Source organism: Zeugodacus cucurbitae, chromosome 6 (genome assembly GCF_028554725.1).
Source record: "Zeugodacus cucurbitae isolate PBARC_wt_2022May chromosome 6, idZeuCucr1.2, whole genome shotgun sequence".
Classification (NCBI taxonomy): domain Eukaryota; kingdom Metazoa; phylum Arthropoda; class Insecta; order Diptera; family Tephritidae; genus Zeugodacus; species Zeugodacus cucurbitae.
Window position 1 is genome coordinate 72,389,207 of NC_071671.1, and position 12,901 is coordinate 72,402,107.

The following is a 12,901-nucleotide window of genomic DNA, read 5'->3' on the forward strand; positions in this document are numbered from 1 at the left end:
ATCTATTCATAACTATCACGAACCCTTATAAAACCCTGCATAACCCTTTGGATCAGTTCCCATTGATTCTGTAAATTATGCACTCATTCATACATACATATGTCGAGTTGCTCCAAGGTAAGTATCTTCCCCCAATATACCGCCTGAGGCATTTCCCATTTCCAAGAACAAAAAATTCCATATAAATTTACATGACTAAATACTCTCAACTAGCAGTAATCGGATTCTATGTAAATACATCCCCAATGCATTTTCCCCAATCCCCACTAATGTATAAAGAGCCCATCAGCCCCTCCTAATAACTTGAAAATGTATGTGAATTATAAATAGAATAAAATATTTAAGTCCTCTCGGTTTGCGTTATGCGAGTCCCTTAGAATCGTTATGTATGCATTCTATACTCATACTTATAGTATATACACACATATAGTTATACCGTTAGTTGTACATAAAGTAAAACCAAAAACCACATTTATTTATATAAATTCTAGAAATTATTTCCTAAATTCTAGTTAGACACACATTAACCGTTACATGCGAATGTGTAAGCATTTACTAAACATAAAGCGATTTATGAAAAATGTTAAAATATTCCCATAGAAATGCAACCCTACCTACTCTCTAGCGTCACCCCTTCCCCTTTAGACTACCGTGCCGAGAACTTCCGCTCTTCTGCACTCCCAATACACTCAACTCTTGTACATACATGCTATTCTCAGTTACATTTTATTTAGCCAACATTCATGCGAGACAAATTTCATTTCTAAATGCTTAACTATTTCGTATTTATCTTGAATTTTTATAGAAAGGCTTCATGTACATACGAGTACACATGTTTGTGGGTAGTAGTACATGTGTGCCAGCCGACGTCCCGAGCGTTGCATCGGTTCTTAAATCTTACATTTTACTTTAGTATTTCGTACGAATTTGCTAAAATTATAGTCGAAGCTCTGTTATATGCGTAGACTACATATAATATCGCCTTTATGTTCATATCATTCTTCGCAGATTCATTCGGAATATTTCACATGTTTACTTAAATCTTTGTTTCTTTTGGATTTTTTTGAAATTTTTCTATTTTGATTTTGGATTTCTTAGTTTGCTGGGAGACTCAATGTCTCCAGTCCATGATTACTACTACTTTGGACTATAGCGGCAAGGTTGTCCTCGAACGTTTTAATGATTCTCTGAAGTTCTAGACTTCGATTCTATAAGGGCTTGTGTATTTGAATGTTTTAAGTCTCCAATTTCTGCAACAACAGCTCTAAAAAAACCACATGAAAAATTGGTGCTTCAAATAAATGTGGAAAATGAATATCCAAATTGTTGGATGACAAGCCGTGCATGAATGGCTAAATAAACGGTCCGACTGCAAAGCAAAACAATACATGTTTCTGGCACTCGCACATATATCCGAATGAACATATGAATTGGACAAATTTATGCGTGTGTGTGTGTTTGCAGTTGCCTGGCACTTGGCAAATAAAACGTAATAACTTTAGTATTGCTCTTTATCGCTTAGTATCGGGCAAATAAATTTCATTCCCTTTCTCTTGCATTGCCTTTTACTTGCGTTCTGCATTAAAGGCCAACACGAGGCAACAACGAACTTTGAAAATAGGGTATTTGAGTGTATGGAATATCAAATTTCAATTTCCCAATTGCCAATCGACCACCTCATAACGAGACTGGTTTGTATTGTATTAGTTGCGGACCAGTATGCGCTCACACACGCAATAATTCCGCTTTGCTGCTGGGTAGAAGGGCTGCAAATACGCATTTGGCGGCGTTTGTTTCAATTTCATTCATAGCTCGTGCTGTGAGCTCTGCAATTCAACGAGCAAACAATGCAATGCAAACATTAACAATGAAAGTATAAACAACAACAACAACAATTAGTAGTAGTGTTGGCGGAATAGACAACGCGTTCGAAAGTGAATGCATGCACCACCGAAATGGACCAATGACCGAATGTGCGCATCAACATACATACACTCACCCCCCAGAGACTGACTCGCATATGCGTATGTCCCTTGTATGCCTCTCTTGTCTGTCTATATGTAATCGGCTGAGTTTGTGTTGTTGTCTTGTTGTAGGCATTTATTAGCGCACTTTGTGAATGGCGAACGTCGAATAAACAATGAGGCGGACAACACGAAATTAACTAGATAAAAACTACTGTTATAAACAAACAACAACAACACAAACAGCAGACACCAACTGAATGAAAATTGCTGTAACAATGCAATTGAAGAAGACATGAAACAATAACAACAATTACAATAATAATAAAACAAAACCAACAACAACAACACATGCCGTTCGGCGCTGTTGTGTAGGCCGCGTCGAAATTATGCCGTGAATATGTGGTACAACCAAAGCCCAACGGTAACAAAAACAACAACCACAGCAACAGCAACAGCAACATTCAAACGTGTCAGCAACGGAAGGATGAGCGCTTGTGAGTGTGTGTGCGTGTCTGCTGAAATGCAAAATGAATAAACGGCATATGAGAAATTGGTTGCGTATACGCCACGGTGCGCCGAGCGTAAAATGCCAGCAAATTAATGATAAGCAAGCACACGTGCACATACATCCACACACACGCACAGACATGCTGGAGCTGCGTGTTTATGCAATAAATATTGCTTTATGCACATATTTACGCTGAGTAAATATCACAAGTGGCGGAGCATCCCTAGGTTGCATGCATGCGTTGTGTGGTGTGTGCGAGCATTATGGTTAAATAAATTGTTATTGCTCATGTAAGCGGAAGCGTATGAAAGTAATTGGCAATGAAAATAAGATCCTTTTGGTGTTGAACGAAAGCGAAATGAAATATATTTTTTACACTTCGCTGCGGAGATACAAACGCACACACACACACACTGATGAAATTTATGCTCGAGGCACGTGGAAGGCGAGAACGCAATATTTCCATTTTTAATTTAATTTAAATGGGATATATTCTAGCAAGAATTATCGATTAAAGTGCTTGTGTGCGGAGATAATTTGTATGGAAAACAATTATGCCAATGCTCAGTTAGCAACCAAATGCATACCAATCGTGCAGCATTAATCATTACCTCAATTAAATTAAATAGCAATTCAATTATGTTGTCACACTAGCACATCAGCTGTCATTGTGAAGTGTCAGCTGTTTCGGATCAATTAATGAATACATTAAATACAATCGAAGTAGCAGCGGAAAAGCAAATGCTTGTAAAAGTGAAAGTGAAATGACTTTATCAAATATGTATTACCAAAGCATGAAAGCTTCACTTCAACCCAACGGAGGTACATTTTTACTAAATTCGTTTTCAGTTTGATTTACAACAATAAAAATATGAATGGAATTCGATTAAATCACCTTACCTTTCGGTCTGTTTAAAGCGGGAATGTGTGTCTGCCGCGTAATTTTTCTTGAATTTATTATTACATAATTCGTAAATTCTTATTTTCTCCCAAAGTTAAACAGAATTTATCCATTTATCCGTTATTTGTTCACACATTTTTTAAATGTGAAGCGAGTGAAGAGTAATGAAATTGACTTCAATATCGCATGAGATAAAACTAATTTAACTGCATACACTCATACATATATGGGATTATTCATAAAAATATTACTTTGTGTGCTGATGAAATCAGCGCTGAGGATGCACAATGGCTTAGTGAGTCTGAATGCATAAACACATATTTATACATTCAAATACAACAATGCAGTATCAGTGTCAGTATGAGAGCGAAGCGGATTGTTCATTGGGAAGGTCAATAAAGTAGCACACACACTCACATATACATATCTTTATATATACGCATGTGCACAAGCGATTGCGTTGATCTGCTTTGCAATTACATTTATTTAAGCGCAAGTGTGTGTGTGTGTCGGCGCAGATAGGCAATCAGTAATTGGATATTGTCCGTTAACATGACACGCAAACACGTCGCCTGCACTCACACACACTCACAAACAAGCGCATATGCATAAGTAAGTGACATTTCGCATTCACCGCTGCGTTCACACGCTTACTGGGAATTTGCGAATGGCCGGTGACTCGCTGGCTCGGTGAAACGGTTGTTCGGTTGCTCGGTTGCTCGGTTGCTCGGTGGCAATGTGCCACATTTCAACTTCGCGTTTTTTCAGCTCGCTGGCCAATTTGTCAGTTTAACAATTATCGGGCGTATGTTGTTGTTACAACTGATATAGTGTTGTTGTTGTTGTCACAGTTTTTCCACTGTTTCGCGGACTTTATTTCATTTTCATTTCCTTATTTTATGTTGCTGCTGTTTCTTGCTGCTGCAGCTTTTGCGCTTCGACTCGTTGTTGTTGCCATTTTACACTTTGCTTTAATTCACTATATGTACATATGCACAGTTGCATGTGTGTGTGTTTGATTGGCTTTAATTTTCGCGCTCATCCGTCGTTTTAAAATCCCCATTCATTTTACGAGTTAATTGATCGATCGTCTGCCACCGACAGTTGTCGCAAAAACGCAATCGCTTATATGCTTTTATGTGCGACACGGCGTATATGTAACGTTGTATATGAAGATTGCAAGTATGTAGTTTCAAGTCCGACCCCCTTCTTCTTGCGGAAAACTACTTCCTATGAATTGTAAAACTGTAAACTCGTAGAAATCGGAGGGAGATTTGATAGTGGCGCTTCGTTTGCGGGAAATATTTTTGTGTGTGAGTCACTAGAGCGGGAATAAGCTAACAAAATTGGGAAATGAAACTCCTTTGCTCTCTGGTTTCCATTATATTGAAATTTCTGTGAAAGGAAATAATTGGTTTTAGACATTTTCAGGGAAATACAATTAGTAGAGCTGAAAATCATGCTAATTGAGAATTTCTTGGAAACGTCTATGAATAAATTTAGAACAATTATTTGTAAATTCTATTTATTTTTCAATTCCATTAAATGTTGCTTTTGTTGTTATTTTTTCAATATGTGTCGATCTTAGTTAAATGCATATATTTAAGCGAATTTGTTTATCAAAATATTTGTTTTCATTTAATTTCACTCGTTCATCGCTCTACTCACACCCATTCGTCCAGTCCTCTGAGAGACTTCGCGGAATTTATTTTAGATCTTCACTAATTTCGCTTTCTTTCTCTTATGATTTGCTCGACTATTTAGGCGCAATGGAGCCGCCGGTACGTCTTCACAGCCGCTGCGCCCCAACGAGGATGGCAGCCATCACCTGCAGGAGTACACATACAAGAAGATAACCGCCTGCGATGTTTGCTCGCAAATACTAAGAGGTAAGCTCAATCACATTCCTGAAATTCCGATATTTATGCCCAGTTACCACTCTTGAGGCAAAATAAACTGATTTCGCTTTCCCCACAGGTCACACACGTCAGGGTTTACGCTGCCGCATCTGCAAGCTGAACGCTCATGGCGACTGCGCCTCTCAACTGCCCCGCTGCCAGCCAAAGCAGAAGCTGCTGCGCCGACAGAAGAGCACTTCGGAGTTGGAGAACCGCGTCGATGTCGAGGAAGAAAGTGAGTTCTGCACGTTGCCAATATCGAATTTGCCCAAATATGTTGCCCACTAATATATTGATGCACTAATATTTGCTTAATCGTAGCGGGGTATCTTAAGGGCGGTTTGTTGTTGTACGAAAACTGTATGTTTACATATTATATAATGGTATGAATGAAAGGCAAATAGTGCTGGTACAACAACTGGTATAGCAACTAAACAAAAAACAAAAATGGGAGGAATCACGCTTGCCAGCAGATGGGGTGCGCCGAATATGCAAGCAAATAGGCGGCGCATTTGCAGGGGTTTCTTGCTTTCCACAAAGATTTGCAATTATTTTCGCGTTTCTTTAGATCTTCTCCACTGCAATATCAACACAGAACAATGATAGTTCCAAGTTAGTGTCTCTCTTTATTTATTTTTTATCAAAAGTTTTCTCTTTCGTATTTTCTGTTTTACTTCCGTTACGTTAATCGGTATGTTTTTCTGAAACTGTCAAGATTTATTATTATATTTTCTTAAACAAACCGTTCTCTATAGCTTAGCTCTTGAAATTAGCAAACAAAAAAAATCTTTATAGTAACTATACTTCTTAGCTGGTGCCCTCTAATGAAATCCAACCCCCACTTTTATGTTACTCTTCTTACTATATTTGTATATCGGTTTGTAGGTTAGAATTAAGTTGCCTAGAACGTCTTCCCGCCGAAATAACAAGAAACACTACTATGCCGCTTGTTAATAACTCATAAAGTTATATGTGAGATAAAGAAAAGTTCAAGGTGATAACACTCACGATGTCAAGAAATTAAAGAACAAGTACGCAACTTAAAAGGTGCGACTATCAAAAAGCAATACAGTTGATCTTAGGAGATATGAAGCTGAAACCCTACACAATCATCAATTTTTAATTTACTGAAGAAAAGTGTTATTGCTCTATATGATCTCTTTATTAAGTTATTTTTTCATTGATTTGCTAAAAAAACAATTTTAAATGCTAAGTTTGTGCATTACTTACATTCCGCAGGGAAACTTAGGTATATTTAAGTGTGCGTTGCCCTGTTTGTTTTCTTCCGATTCAATGCAACTTACCCTCTTACGCGATGAATTACTGCTGAGTCTAATTAAAACACTTTTCATACCCATACATATTCCCCCAATCGGGTTTATGAATTGTGTTTACACATGCAAATCTTTAATTCAGAGGAACTGAAGTCCTCAATTGCATTTGACATTTTCCTCTTCGTATGCATTCTCATGAAATTTACATCCTTTGCAACGAGCGAAAGGCCTTCCACCTCCCCACCACAAGCGTTTACATTCAATTTGCATTGTCATATGCCGACAATATTTACCGTTACATCGGCTCACCAGCACCGACATCGAGTGAAAGAAAGAAAAGCAAACCGAAAAAATATGAATTTCTAAGGCATTGTCTTGCGCCACGAAGTAGGCGAGATGTGCAAGTGATTTCTCTCGTTGTTTACTCAGCCGCATGTACCAGCAACAAGAAACAATCGAAATCAAATGTCTTCTCCTTTATTCTTTATTTTTCTTCCAAAGACAACTTTGAGCAATTGCAATTTCATATTGCCACATTATTTGTTTTACCTCCTTTGCCCCCTTGGCCCCCAGCTTTGTTGTGTGCTTTGGATAAAACTTTCCCATTTTTCTTTCGCCCTTTCTTATTTGCATTATAATTCTAAAAGATGACGCTGGCCTATGAATTTCCACTGCAGAAAGCAGAATGCTCCGTTCAAGTGCCGGATTGATTGCTGAATATTTACCCGGGCAATGTAGGGATAGCAGAGCGCAAGGCAGCGGGGAGAGGGCGCTTTGCAATCGACAGTCTCATTTCCACCGAATTCTTTTTGAGCGCCTTCTTACATTCAACGCTGCTTATTTACTTTTGTTTAAGTGCCATTAAGGAAATTGCATTGCCCATACTCAGAGCGGTAGCGAGTAATAGGAGGCGCTAGAAGAAACACCACATCTGCATATATAGAAGATTAGTTTAGATATGGAAACGTTTTCCTTTAGAAACACATTTTATGCAAATATTACCTTTTAAACAATGCAGGGCCGCCATGTAATCGAGTCTTCGACTCAAGTGGCGCTTTGTGTTCATCAGTGGACCCGGACGTAAATGTAGAAGCCACCAAAAGGACTCTGATTCGATTGTTAAACGCTCTCCTTGCAACTTTCATTGAGTTTCGTTGCACCGCCTTTGCGAATCTCCAATTGCTTGCATCCGCCAACACATTGCTTCAAGTATTTCGTGCTCAACACACTTAACTTTGGTTGGAAAATGTTCTCAACAACGGAGTACATAGATAAAAATGCGAGGCGTGGGTGAGAGGAGTGGCTTTTGATGAGCAGACAAATCAATTGTGACAATCTGATTTGGTGCTGATTGACGCCATTGAGCCCTCGCTGCACACGCAACTAAGTTTCCTTTGTGCGGAAGAGAGCGGAAGAAGAAGAAGGAAATTGTCAGCTCAGACTGCTCGACTCAGAAGTTAAATCGCACTTGGCAATCAATTTAGGTGGAAAAAACTTGCAAAAAGCGCAGAAAAAATTTTTGTTTAGAATTATTTCGCTCAGAGCCACGGCGTCATTTTCATGATTTTCGACCAAAATATGAAGATGAAGAGTTACACACAATTTTGTAGGAGTGATTTTTGAATTCGAGGAAATTCTTGCACAAAAATCAAAATTTTACAGTTATACTCAAAACAGACACTTGCATATTTACTCTCGTTTCTTATTCCTCCTTATATTTTTCGCTTAATTTGGTTACGATTCTAATGCACGAACAACTCTTTTGAAACATAATAAACCAGGCAATTATTATTGGAGAATACAAAAAAAGAAACGAATGATTTAAGTGACCTGTCGCGGAAACGCAGCTGACAAAAAATTATATAATAAAACAATTGGAAGCGATAATGAAATGAGACAAGCTTTCTTAGTATTCTTAATACAGATAATTAGAGATTGAACCCCAGTGTTTTTGGACACATCTGAAGCCTTACTAAGTCACTTAAATTGTTCGTGACCCTTCCAGCAAGGTGCACATAATACACTGACTATCTAACGGGTAATTTCCGTTGCCGTTACAAGAATACTCTAAGATTGATCCGTGTGAAATTTAACTAAGTACAAAATTCCATCAATTGAAATATTCAAGGACCAGCTGAGGATGGCATAAGGGCGCCCACGCCGCCACCGCCACTCGCGGTGCAATCAAAGGCACAGCAGCAACAACAGCTACAACAGCAACAGCAGCAGACCCTGGGCGACCCTGAAGAGGATGCGTTGCTGGCCTCGCCCAATGTGAACCAAACGGTTGGAAACAGAAAATTTCGCCAGAAAGTGCCATTCATCGATCGCATAGCCCAATTAGGTATACGAAAGTAAATCAGCAAATTAATAAACAAAAAACCAAAAACAAAAAGAAAACTTAAAAATTCAAATTAGTTGAATACACAGCAAAGCATAACGAACATAGAACGAGGAGAATACTTTATCACAATAATTATTATAATTGTCGAGTAAATTGCTTTGTTTTCATTGCGAACATCCGTAGGTACTGCATACACAAACACAAATACACGCACAGGCACAGGCGATTGGCTCACTGAATGCGAAATTTCCAAAAACAAAAATTATTAAATAAAGCCACACTCAATTATCGCTATATATTACATATTTATAGATATACTCGTATTCAGTTATAATCGTGCAAGTGTACATCAGAAACAAAAGAAAGGCCGCAAAAGACAAAGGCTACAATAAAATGCAACCGTGTGCTTGCTTTAGTTGGCGCAAATAGATCTATTTATTATATAGTATAAACATACGTAGCCATATGCAATATAATTTTAAATTTATGTTCCATGATGTTTTGCCATTATTTCCGAGCTTTTTGGTTTCCAAATTCATAAATAATCCAATAGTTATGTTACAAATCGATTAACGTCTAGTCCGCAGTGTATCTTAGATTGGCATAGCATGTCCTTTGGAAATTAAACGCCAGTATGTCATTCAAATATATATTATAAATCTCATCTCATAATCATTCGGGTCGTACATACATACATATAAATAGTTGTAGTCATCACACGGCACCCAGTAGAAAGAGAAGCCACTAGCGATGCTCTTAGCCCCGCTGAGTCAACAACCAGTTGAAAATCGTATCACAATTTACAGAATATTTTCAAAAATTGATAGCCCGTCTGCATTGGCAATGAAATGATTTAAGAGTAAGGTAATCAGTTTTATCCCCTCTTGGAAGACCACATAGTCCTGAGTAAACAGTTAATCAATTCCCCCGTGCCCATTCGGTCTTGCTAAATTCATCCATATTGAGGACACTGCCGACGAATCGATCCATTTAAGAAAAATCACAAAAATATAATTGAAATATGTTAGAGCTTTTTTTCTGTTAGAATTGGCTCAACAGACTTGCTTTTCTATGCGATAAATACTACTGTTGGTGGGTCTGCTGCTTTGATCACTAATAATGGTTGTCCTCTCTACTGGGTCCTGTGTCAAGACATTTTAGTTTTTCTTCTGTTTTTAAATGAAAGGCTTGAGTTAATTTCACTATATTTTATTGTTGATTAAGCATTTAAAACACAACAACCACATGCAACACAAACACGGAACACAAACCCGGAACACAAACAGAACCGAATAAGACGAAAGCTCGCCGAGTTGAAAACCGCAACAAATCAAAGCACTTGCTGCCGAAATCAGTTTTATTCGCATGGATTAAAGAAGTTCAATTCCGATCTGCATCACTGCGCAGATGAGAAAGTGCTCTGGTTTGTCGGATCATCCAAGATACCACACAACCTTAGGAGCACTTTGCCAGGCACAATTTTTGTAGTGTTTTGATTAGTTGATCATTAGAAGCGTTTTCTTACTTATTAGCATTGCTAGAACGATTTCATGTAGCTGATTGAGAGAGAAAAGATGAGAGCGATGAAGCTAGAGTTCTCCGTTCATCGGGCCTGTATAGAGACTCATCAAACATGCCTCCTGATTTAAATTCACTTCTGTTATAATTTTCGATTCGATTTATCCTTGTTTATTTTGATTTTCGTAGGACTAATTAATTCACTCATTTACGACGATTGAATTTTTCAAAAGAAATTCCATTGCGCAAAAAAACACGGTCGGCATTAGGCGCCTATTAATCATTTCCTGTAAGCTTATTGCGATCTTATATTTCCCCCTTTCTTCTAAGAAATTAACTCTGATGATAGACATGCAGTAACGACAATATGATTTTTAGGTTAGAAAACTATCTGCTGTTCGTAACTCTGCTATCCTATTTAAGTATGACTTCACTAATCCGACAGAATAAAATAAGTGTAAAAAAATAATTTCCAAAAATTAAAAAAACTTGTTATCCACATGTTTAATATAACTGAAGGAAGCTCATTTATTCCCTAACGGACAATAATTATTATAATATTATATGGACTAAAATATTAAGTTGCATAGAAAATGCATAGAAAAATATAAAACATATGATTCATGGCTTCAGTATTATCTTTAGTACCCTTAAGCTAAGTATAACTAAATAATAATACATTTTACAGCACAATATTCCCTTAATTTCATTCAATCTTCATGGTTAAGAAAAACTAAATTTTATAATTTTAATCGATCGCCAATCAAATTTCTCATGGTCCCTTCATCCATTTTTATTTTTATATCACGAACAACATTTTATTTGGGTAAAAATGACACTGAACTGAACAACTCATCAAACGCCCTGCAAACGCCTACTCGGCTGACATTAATTGGCACCCGACGCCACGCTCGCTTCATTCCCGACGACCACCGCAACACAAAATTATAACCCGAATCGTTAATTGGCCACGCCCACCCACCACTTCGTATTAAAATTTCACGAACAACAAAATTTTTGCAAAATTTCGAATCATTCCTCGAACAGAGTTCACAGACATTGATCAAATCTATCACGTACTCAAACAAACCGGTGAACTTAAGTCCGCGAATATTGCAGCGTCCACGACGGGAACCGGTGTCGTAGCCGCCAGCGCCGACAAATCCGTCCAAGGTAGCAGCAAAACGGATGGACCCGACATACAGATCGTTAACGTGCCCGATTACCCGGAACGTACCGGCATCGTTGGGGGCCCGGGCAGCAGCAGCAGTACGGGAGGTCTCTCGGCGATAGCAGCCACGGCCGTGGCGGCGGCTCAGCGCGCTGGACGGGGCGTGCGGCCGCCGCCGGTTCCGGTGCCAATACTCGGTGTGCAGTTGCAGCAGCAGGAGCTGGCACAGCAGCGCAGCGGTGGATTGCCGGTGCCGCAGCAAGATGTCTCGAGCAGTTCAGGTCCGCCATGTTTAATTCCTTCCATGATTACTATATTTCAGTTCACCTTTCTCCTCACACCACAGAGTTCGTTTTGAAGACATCTCGTTTCACTTTTAACCCACACGTTCGCAGCAGATTTACACATTTCCTCACTTTTGTTCATCGATAAGACACATTCTTTAGAAATAAAATATGTTTTCTTCATAGATATTAAACTCTTTAACATCCATATTACTTTGTAACGATCTGCGGCGATCCCTCAATCATTGGGTTAGTTCGCCCATGCACCACCCTGCGTCACATGTGAATAATAATTCGTTTGTTTTTGTTTTGATACTCTTTCAACCATTTCCTCTCTCTTTCTCTCAATTTCCGCTTGTCTCGTTTCTTTTTCTCTCTCTACTGTGTGCCTTAGTTTGCTCGTTTGTATTTGTGTATATTTCTTTAGGTTCCTATTCATATTTGCATACATTATCCTCTTCCAGCGTCCTGCGAATCCTGCCCGTCGATCTTTGTTTCCTAGTTCTTGATATTCTTTATAATTGTGTCACTTTTTGTTTAGATTAAATCTGTAGTGAATTTTAAATACTTTCCCCTTTAACAAACTTTTTAAATTTCTTGCAACCGTTTTGAAATGACCGCAGTGTATGAACTCTCTTTTTGAAATGCACTTGCAACAAACAATCGACACAGTCCAAACAAACCGGAGAGCCGCAACAATGGTGCTGTATTAATCCGTTGTTAGCCCACTCTCGAACACCATACGAAAGTAACACACAAGTACAGTCACTACCCGATTCTCACCCGCACACCTAACACCGGTAACAAGTTCACACTCTGGCTTCCTGTCACAGTTATCCAAGTTCCACACCACCGATCATACTCAGAAAGGCCTTCCATTGCCATATGATTTCTATTCTCCTTTTGGTTTTCATTCTGTTTTATTTTTCCAATTGCCTCATGCTTCCATTTTCGTAATATTAATTAACCAAACTCGATCGCTTCAATTGCTTAATGCTTAGTAATGCCTTTACTATATTTATATATATACATATTT

General features: G+C 38.4%; 1 protein-coding gene across 1 annotated transcript in view; it reads left to right on the forward strand.

The window, feature by feature from the left end:
- The window catches only part of LOC105221357 (uncharacterized), a 176,660-nt gene that overhangs the window by 134,248 nt on the left and 29,511 nt on the right, over nt 1-12,901 (forward strand). The window contains 4 exon segments of the mRNA XM_054234723.1: nt 5,141-5,265; nt 5,354-5,509; nt 8,677-8,892; nt 11,530-11,862. Of these exon segments, the coding sequence (XP_054090698.1) occupies nt 5,141-5,265; nt 5,354-5,509; nt 8,677-8,892; nt 11,530-11,862 (830 nt within the window).